The 9,757-nt window shown below is 37.7% G+C and overlaps 1 protein-coding gene across 2 annotated transcripts; it reads left to right on the forward strand.

Moving 5' to 3' along the window:
* Positions 1-486: 486 nt before the first annotated feature.
* On the forward strand, positions 487-6,554 carry LOC139577223 (cysteine dioxygenase type 1-like). Of its 2 annotated transcripts, XM_071404181.1 has the most exons (5): positions 487-750; positions 2,634-2,711; positions 3,324-3,487; positions 3,811-3,980; positions 5,760-6,554. In XM_071404181.1, the coding sequence occupies exons 1-5, from the start codon at positions 581-583 to the stop codon at positions 5,787-5,789; spliced, it is 612 nt and encodes a 203-aa protein (XP_071260282.1). In that variant the 5' UTR covers positions 487-580; the 3' UTR covers positions 5,790-6,554. The 2 variants fall into 2 exon arrangements, with proteins under 2 accessions (XP_071260282.1, XP_071260283.1); XM_071404182.1 differs by lacking the exon at positions 2,634-2,711.
* The last annotated feature ends 3,203 nt before the right edge of the window (positions 6,555-9,757 follow it).

The following is a 9,757-nucleotide window of genomic DNA, read 5'->3' on the forward strand; positions in this document are numbered from 1 at the left end:
CCAACAATGCTAACAAAACTAAATGAAAATTTGTATTACAAAGTGATTACATTATTTATGAAGAAATGTAATTATGCTTTAAATTCAACTCTTAATTGAATTATCTCACAAGTGATATCATGTTATGTTGTTACTAAAACTCTCTCTTTTCTCGCTCTCCATTGTTGACTCAATTCCTGAGACCTGACTCATTAAAAGGTTCAAAGGGGGTTATTGTAGATTGTCAAAGCAAAAATCATCCTGGAAAGGAAGAGGTTTTGTTAATTATCAGCCGCAGCCAAAACTAGGATTGGTCCAAGTAACGTTACTTGATGTGGGGGTAAATAATTAAGAATATTATAACACCTCGACCTTAAATTGATCTTTTAAATAAAATCCCTGCTATTATTTACAATTGAGGACACATCCTTTATGTTATTCCCATAAAGCTTGTTGATATTTGAACTCATAATAAGTTCACCCTTTTTCATAAATGGTACAGTCCAACAAAAGTTGGCCCCAAAAATAAGAGGGACGCTATAAAACTAGGCTACTTCGTTAGTTGGAAAGCGAGTTTTCAAGAACAATTACGCACTTAACCATGGAGAAAACCGAAGTGATGAAACCAAAAAGTCTTGATGACCTGATCAAATTGCTGCATAAACTCTTTGAAAGTGACAAAATCAATGTGGAGGAGGTGCAACAAATAATGGAAGCATATGACAGCAATCTACAGGAGTGGAAGAAATTTGCTATGTTTGACCCGACCAGGTAAAAAATATTTGAATTATGTTTATTTATATTTAGAAATTATTATACTAATTATTATTATTACTATTATACCTACTATATTGGTGTTGTTTAGTAGGCCTGTTTAATGTAACGAAGTAGCCTAGATTTATAGCGTCCCTCTTCTTTTTGGGGCCAACTTTTGTTGGACTGTACCATTTATGAAAAAGGGTGAACTTATTATGAGTTCAAATATGAACAAGATTTATGGGAATAACATCACTATTTCCAGCAGCACAGTCGATAGCGCGCCGGACCTCGGGCTAGAAGGTTGAGGGTTCGAGACCTGCTCCCTGCCTGTTTCATTACAATATGTATTTTATATGCAGTTATCACCTTATCATGAAATCCTGAAACTAATAGTATTACAATGAATTGAAAAAACACCAGCCATTGACTTGAAATTGGTGGGGTGCTTGGCTATATGGTGTAAACTTTAACATGAAAGGTGTAGCATGAGTGATCAGCAGGCAACATTAAATGTAGACCTCTAGATATATATATACACAATTTAGAACATCTACATTTAGACCAGTGGAGGCTGCTGAGGGAAGGATGGCTCATAATAATGGCTGAAACGGAAATGGAATGGCATCAAACACACGGAAACAATATGCTTGATGTATTTAATACCATTCCACCGATTCTGCTCCAGCCATTACCACGAGCCAGTCCTCCTGTGATTTAGACCTCAGGATATATATATAGGCTTAGACATGACATAGGCTTCAGAGGATTCAATGGCAGTGGGATGTCTCTCATATTTGCAATTATTCACTGTGTTAATAATATTATATTGTTAATATAGCCTTTCTTTTTGAATGTTTAACTGCATAACACATTTGAACAGATTATATTAAACTTTTGCTATGTAAAATAGTCTGAGCAATATATTAAATATTTATAAAATATAGCCTAGCATGCATGCGGCTAACTTTTAAAACTTTAAAAAAAAGTTACATTTGAAGATGTTGACAACAGAATGAGACTTTCAAAGTGAGTTTCATTGTTTGCTTTAGCAAAAGAAAATGCCATATCCACAGTTTTTCCCGACTTGCGCCATCAACTTGGGAATATTTTGATTCTTGTGTGGGGTGGGGGTAAATGGAGGGTGGGTACTCTTCCGCAAATCAGAATTAGAGACAGATTTCCACCGGTTGCTTTGAGGACGTGCTGTGCATTTGCGTTATGATCACACACTGGACCTTGCAGATGCTACAAAATCACTGATGCATTTCTATGCACCCAAAAACGTGACTGGTGTAATTTAAGCAGAGACATGATCTGGGCCATAGTAGGTTGTTTGAAAGGATCTCTATATCATCAGATATTAACAGTACTCCTACTACATTTATTTAGGTCAATCACTAACGAACGGGCTATCAATAGCCCGATTCACTGTGTGGTGAATTTGGGCACTACGGAAATTGGTGGGTAAAACGTTTCAGTTAGTTTTGAGCTAAAACATAATTTGAAAGTTTTCTGAATGAGTCACACCACTAAGAACAAAATCCATTGCAATCCATCTGTCCAAACCCCTTTCCTCTGGTCTTTATTCTGGCATTAGTGTAAGTATTTATGCCAGATAATTTGCATGTACAGTATTGGGGTAGTTGCAAATCAGTTTGTGGCTATACCATACGATTCAGTGTCCTACATTTCAGTGTAGCTATAACAAAGGCATCGGATGTCCTACCTTTGTTCTAAAAGCATCAGTTGTCATACACCCCACAATGTTGGACAGGTGCTGACTAATGTAATAGTAAACATAAGCAAAAATGCTATTAATGCTACCAATAATTGAATGGGTAAACACTATTTTTGTTCTAACCCACACCTCTGTTTGTGTTGTGAATGTGTTCCAGGTACACAAGGAACCTGGTGGATGAAGGGAACGGAAAGTTCAACCTCATTTTACTCTGTTGGGGAGAGGGTCAGGGCAGGTTAGACATTTTTGCGAACAATGTTGAAAGTTATTTGATCTGATCCATTGAAATACATTCTTATTTCGGTGCTATTTCTATAAGACTGTATATCGTCAGTTTCAAATAGTATTGGCAGAACCAGTGTAATTACAATGTGTTATGTGACTTGTCAGGTAAAACATCAGTATGTCGTTCTACTGAAATGAAAAAACATGCTCCAGAGTCCAAGGTTCTTGTTAAAGTCAACGTTATGTACGTTTTACAAAGATAAATACATGTGGGTAATAATTTGCCCCTTTGAAACAGTCAGATATTGACAATTGGTCACCTTACATTGCTTGAGGCAGAGAGAAAGGTACAGAATAGCAGATTGTAGCTAATGTGGTTTGAGAGGTGAAGTTATACTGCATGTCAGTAGACCACATGATATATAACATTTTAACACAAAAGGCAGAAAATGTGTCCTTAAACAGGACTATTTTAGAACTAATGAACCTGTACAGACACATAACCATAGGTACTGAGCCCCATATAACACTGTTCTGGAACATTCTAAGTTTCTAAGGCTGAGCCCCAAATAATACTGTTCTGGAACATTCTAAAAGTGTCTGTGTTTTTCACCACTTGCAGCAGTATCCATGACCACACAGACTCCCACTGTTTCATGAAGATGCTGCAAGGTGAACTGAAGGAGACGTTGTTTGAATGGCCCAATAACAAAACACAGGATGTTGGTGACATGGTTCAGAAATCTCAGAAAATTCTGAAAGAAAACCAGTGTGCCTACATCAATGGTAAGATTCAAGGCAGTTTAGTATTTCCTCAACATTGTGTGTCAGACAACATAAGGAGGCATTTATTCATATTATTTACACACATAATATGCATATATATCTTTATAAACATCCTCTTACAAGTGAATATCTTTACTTTCAAGTATTTGATTATCTGAAAACTAGTTGTACATGTTACATATTATACAAATTCTTAATGGATACTGTATGACTCGTATGTGTTGTGTTCGGTTTAAAATTTAGCGGAACTAACAGCTGTGTGATATTTGAATGTTTTACCTTCCGTTGCCATATCATAGATGTGTGGTGTTTGTCGGTTTTAGATTCCGTTGGGTTGCACAGAGTAGAGAACGACAGTCACACCGAAGGTTCGGTCAGTTTGCACCTGTACAGTCCCCCCTTCGATACCTGCCAGACTTTTGACGAGCGCACAGGACACAAAAACACTGTCAAGATGACGTTCTGGAGCAAATTTGGAGAGAGGACTCAATCTGTAAGCATTCTTTCTTAAATTAAGCCACGTTCTTACCCAAGCTCATTATATCATTATCTAAACATTGGTTTATTAAGTGTTAATAGATATTACTTCCAATCACTGAAGTTTTACAACTTTCGTTTACCTAAGAGCGTAAGTATATCACCCAAGCCAGTGGAGATTGATGCAAGTTGTGAATGTATTGGTGAAAGGGCAGGTTGGCATTTATTGTCATGAATCTTGCCCTGAAGGCGGCTATGCAGAGTGGTCATTAGCTGATGCTGCCACAGTCATAAAATATGATTTTAAACCTAACCCTTACCTTAACCCTAAGCTTAACCACACGGCTAACCCTAACCTTAAATTAAGACCAAAAAGCTCATTTTGGTTTTTATGAATTTTTACAATATAGCCAATTTTGACTTTGCAGCTGGTTCATCTAGCGGGAATCGCTCAGTTCTGCCTCCAGCTCAAGATTTATGACAATAAATGTGGTGAAAGGTGCCATAAACTATTTGTTATGGTTCAAACGGCTTGCTGTTGAAAGTCCACAGAGTAGGTCTACCATCAGACATTATGTTTCATTTGAATCTCACAGAATTTAATTGAAACAATGGGACACTCATTATTGTCCCATGAGTCACTCACGGATATCTTTGAACAAATAGTGAAATTGGCTGGCAGCTTATCTTAACAGTTAATTTAAGAACACTAACATGTTTAGAAAGCTGTAAAAACTTGGTTTCTGGACCTTCATTAACTATCAGCATTGTTGTAAAGTTGGCTATTGTTTAACTTGACTGAGTGTGCTGAAAGTTCATGATTGGTGATCTCTAAGGTAGTAACATGAGACGTATCAGTTTTGGCATCGTCACATTATGAGGACCACCCTGGTCTGTGAGCTCTTTACATTCTGTATAGAGTACCTGTTCTGTTGCCTGCTCACACATCCTGACACTTAGGTTACTTTAACTGTTCTGTTGCCTGCTCACACATCCTGACACTTAGGCTACTTTAACTGTTCTGTTGCCTGCTCACACATCCTGACACTTAGGCTACTTTAACTGTTCTGTTGCCTGCTCACACATCCTGACACTTAGGCTACTTTAACTGTTCTGTTGCCTGCTCACACATCCTGACACTTAGGCTACTTTAACTGTTCTGTTGCCAGCTCACACATCCTGACTCTTAGGCTACTTTAACTTTTCCTTCCAAATTGTTAACAGATGTTTAATTACGCAGGAAGTCTGCAAGTCATTTCCACCCCAGTACAATCAGCAATTCGGTGAAGCCCTTAGTATTTTAAAATACATTTACTGTATTTTTTAAGCGTGTAAGCTTCCATTTTGTGTTTTGGTTAAGAATTCAAGGAATCTGTTCCCACAGGCTGATAGATATGTAACTGGGAGACTGTGTTGCACACAGCTATAGCTTTTAATCTATTGAGCATGTGAAAGCCTGCAGGTAATGTTCAGACTGGCTGGCTGCTTTGTCAACAGCAGGGAGCTTATCGAAAACCCGCAAATTGCTTAAGTTTATCTTGACCAAGCCACTTCTGGCCTGCATATTACAACAACGCTAGTATGTTGGATAAGATAAGAGTATGGACCTCAACACTTCTCCTCTCAATGATCTGTTTTCGTATTGTTGTTTTTGTGTTTGAGTGATATGAAGTTTCTCAAATGGCCAATACAGGTTTTGAATATTAGTGGTGTATTCCTCTCATATTTCTGTTGTGGTGCGTATCATCATGCTTCGTGCTATGGCCTAACTTACTGCACATTTTATATTTTACAGGAAACAACAGTCTCACAAGAAAACAACTGAGGCGCAGAAGAAAACAAGTGCGCTTGGAATGATAGTGTTGTCAAATAGAGTCAACATGATGCTGCAAATAAGTCAAATTCATACCTAGATATATATAGGGGATCTTAATTTGAGCCAGTTTGCTACAGAATGAAAATTATTCTGCAGCAACAGGAAATGTGACCTGTGTAACCACACTTTTGTGCTGTTATGGCATATGGTTGAAGTGTATTATGTATGAGTGGAAATAGATTATTACATCAAGGAATGTCATCAACAGTTTTACACTTTTATTGAAGTGTTATTGATTTTTACAAAAAATTGTCTTCACTATTTTGACAAGTGTTATGTAACATTAAATTATTTGTGCAGTTAAATTAGTGGCAATTTACATTCGGAAAACGGAAAGCTTTATACATGCATTATTTGAAAATGTGATCCCTGTCATTGATATTTCCAGAGTGTTCTGCTTTTTGGGATGAGAAGGGGTGTTAATTGGCATTATCTATTTCAGTGTCACTCTTGAATGTGTTTCATTGTTTTAACCTCAGTATAAGGAGACTTGTCAAGGACTTTCTGGACTTGTGGGTCGCGGTTGGATTATAATAAAAAGAATGTTCAGTAGAACAAGGCACTCACTTTTTCTCAGGATTTTGCATGTTTAAAAAAAAAAATGTATATGAATTTAGATAGTGCCATGATAGCATTGTCAGTTAAAATGAATATTGTGAATGATAAGCCTTGCTTTGACTGTTGACCATTAAATATAAACATTTTAAATCATGAGATACTGTTGTGTGTGTGTGTTTTTTAATCAACCTATTAGTATACTCTCAAACGAACAAAATGTTTTTGACAGGACTTGCTGATATAAAACCTGCTTACTGTCCATACAGTCACATCCATAATTATTGGCACCCTTGATAAAGATAAGCAAAATAGACTATAAAATATATAATACAAATACAGTCCTGAGCTATATTGTTTGCTCAGAGAAAGAGATTTTGTTTAATAAGTAATACTGTTTTTCTCTCAAAAAGGTAGGTGTCACAATTATTGGCACACCTTAAGATTCTCCTAAATAAAATCAAACAAAAGTAAATCTGCATCTTAACATTCTACATTTTTAAGTTAAACTCAGTTTAAGGTGTTCTGCCCTTTCGGTATTATGCCCTTCATTGGAGTATAACAAGTAGGTAATATTCCTCTGTCATCCTTCACCATGGGAAAAGGCAAAGAATTCACAAACGAAAAGATACAAATGGTTGCTGTGTCACGACTTCCACCGAAGGTGGCTCCCCTTCCTGTTCGGGCGGCGCTCGGCGGTCGTCGTCACCGGTCTACTAGCTGCCACCGATTTCCTTTTCTATTGGTTATGTCTTATTTGTTTCATCTGTTTCTCGTTTGGGGTTTGGTTTAGGGCTATTTAAGCCTGTTATGCCCGCCTGCTTTTGGACGGGCTTGTTTCTCTGTTCTGTTTTGTGGATGGTATTGTTTGTATTTTTCCGGACTGTTTGTGTTCTGTTTTGGGCCGGTCATTTATTCACCTGTTGTTTTGGCATGACCTTTTCTCACCGGAATAAATACGGTTTTCCTTAAACCTCTGCTCTCTGCGCCTGACTCCGCACACACCATTCCTAGTTTCGTAACATGCTGACTTCCAAAAATCAGGAAATGCTACATAAAAAATACCACAAAAAAAACATACACTGTTGTTCAAAAGTTTGGGGTCACTTAGAAATTTCCTGGTTTTTGAAAGAAAAGCTAATTTCTTGTCCATTAAAATAACATCAAATTGATCAGAAATACAGTGTAGACATTGTATTGTAAATAACTATTGTAGCTGTAAACGGCAGATTTTTTATAGAATATCTACATAGGCGTACAGAGGCCCATTATCAGCAACAATCACTCCTGTGTTACAATGGCACGTTGTGTTAGCTATTTCTGATCAATTTTACTGTTAACAGTAACCGCAGCCAAGGGGCGCAACTTTGGTGGGATGCATTATTTTTTATTTTTTTGTCAGATAAACACTCCAAACAGCCTAACAGCTTAACCTAACCTAATCGAATTGTTTTCATTCCAATGATAAAACTGGGGGAGGGGAATGCATTTTCAGAATGTGGAGGGGATCCCTCCGGTCCCAAGTGAAAGTTGTGCCCCTCACCACAGCTTAAGTGTCAAACAAGTTATTGCAAAAAGGGCCCATGTAGATAGTTAAATAGTTAACCAATAGCTATCCAGACTAACTATTTAGCAGTCTTATGGCTTGTGGGTAGAAGCTGTTCAGGGCAGAGAACAGTCTGTGGCTGGGTGGCTGAAGTCTTGTCTCTGCATACAGTATGAAGAAAGTTAGAGGTAGCTTCGCGAGACAATTCTAACTAGTGTTAGCGCAATGACTGGAAGTCTATGGTATCTACTAGCACGAGACATAAAAATGGTATCCATGAGTTCATCTGACTCTGGGGAAGTAGATAAAGGGCTTCATTGCCAAAATCCTGAAGTATACCTTTAAAGTCAACGGCATCACAAACAACCAAGTACCAGGACATTTTATCCGGATGCCTCTGCCAGGAGGCTGAAACATGTCCGAAAGTGAATCTTCCAGCAAGACAATAACCCCAAGCAACCATCAAAATCTACAAAGAAATGCTTAATTGACCACAAAATCAACCTATTGCAATGGCCATCTCAGTCTCTGGACCTGAACTCCATTGAAAACCTGTGGTTTGAATTGAAGAGGGCAGTCCATATGTGCAGGCCGAGGGATATCAAGGATCTGGAAAGATTCTGTATGGAGGAATGGTCGAACACTCCCAATGTGTTCTCCAATCTTATAAAACATTTTGGAAAAAGGCTCAGCGCCGTTATCCTCGCAAGGGGAAGGAGTATTGAAAACAGGGGTTCCAATTATTTCTAAACCTAACTTTTAGAAGAAAAATATATATACAATTTGTTAAACAAAATATATTTATCTGAGGAATTCTATTAGTTTAAAATAATCTAATTTAGCAATTATTTTGAGCATATAATATAGCTCAGTATTTAACAAGGGTGCCAATAATTTGGGATGTCACTGTACACTGATATACCGTACACGTACAGTACATTTGTTCTTCAAATAATCTTGTGTGAATGTGTTTAAATTTAAATTTGCCCCAGTATTGAATGTGGCAAAGTCTTATCCTAGTAGGCCTACATGCTACACCAGTAAAAAAAAGTGTTTGATAAGAGACCATATTAGTAAGGTAAATTAATGAGGCGATTGTAACTGAGATAAGAGTGTTTTTAGTAGTTACAGTCTTGTCCCATCGCTGCAACTCCCGTACAAACTCAGGAGAGGCGAAGGTTGCAACACAGCCTGGGATCAAACCCAGGTCTGTAGTGATGTTTCTAGAACTGCAAAGCAGTGTCTTAGACCGCTGCACCACTCGGGAGGCCCTAGATATGAGAAACATTTTTAATCTACCATGGTTTGTGTTCATCGTGTTCCTCGTGACACTTGAGTTAAACTTTAAAAAATAACCTGATTATGGAGGGATAGTATCCTCACCAACAATATCCTAATGCCAGTGATTCAGATAACGCGCATGTTCTCAAACAGACTTGGTGAGTGTGTGCCACTGGCAAACCACACATCCCCGCAGCCGCTGCCCACGGATAGCATATGGATATCCCATAAACCATGGCAAAAAAACATTCAATTACATGAAATTAGCAAAATTGGAATTAGCTGTAAAACTGCTAAATCTTCTCTCAGCCAAATCAACATTTACTCTCTGCCCCATGGCAAAATGTGTAGAATTGCAGGAAATCAGCTATAAAACTGCACATTCTTCTTTTGGCCGCACGGCAAAAAATGTGGAATAGTAGGCAGTTAGCTGTTTTCCCCAAATAAATATCCCCCCAAGAAATATGTTGTGCATGTACCAGATTTTTTAAATAATTGTTTTATTTAAAAAATGTATTTCACCTTTATTTAGCTA

This window comes from Salvelinus alpinus, chromosome 5 (genome assembly GCF_045679555.1).
Source record: "Salvelinus alpinus chromosome 5, SLU_Salpinus.1, whole genome shotgun sequence".
Classification (NCBI taxonomy): Eukaryota; Metazoa; Chordata; class Actinopteri; order Salmoniformes; family Salmonidae; genus Salvelinus; species Salvelinus alpinus.

What these genes read in the sequence shown, in the direction of transcription:
- LOC139577223 (XM_071404181.1), top strand. Translation starts at nt 581, where the DNA reads ATGGAGAAAACCGAAGTGATGAAACCAAAAAGTCTTGATGACCTGATC. An exon ending in GCTATGTTTGACCCGACCAG is followed by an intron (nt 751 to 2,633) that starts GTAAAAAATATT and finishes AATGTGTTCCAG; the next exon opens with GTACACAAGGAACCTGGTGG. An exon ending in CCAGTGTGCCTACATCAATG is followed by an intron (nt 3,488 to 3,810) that starts GTAAGATTCAAG and finishes TGTCGGTTTTAG; the next exon opens with ATTCCGTTGGGTTGCACAGA.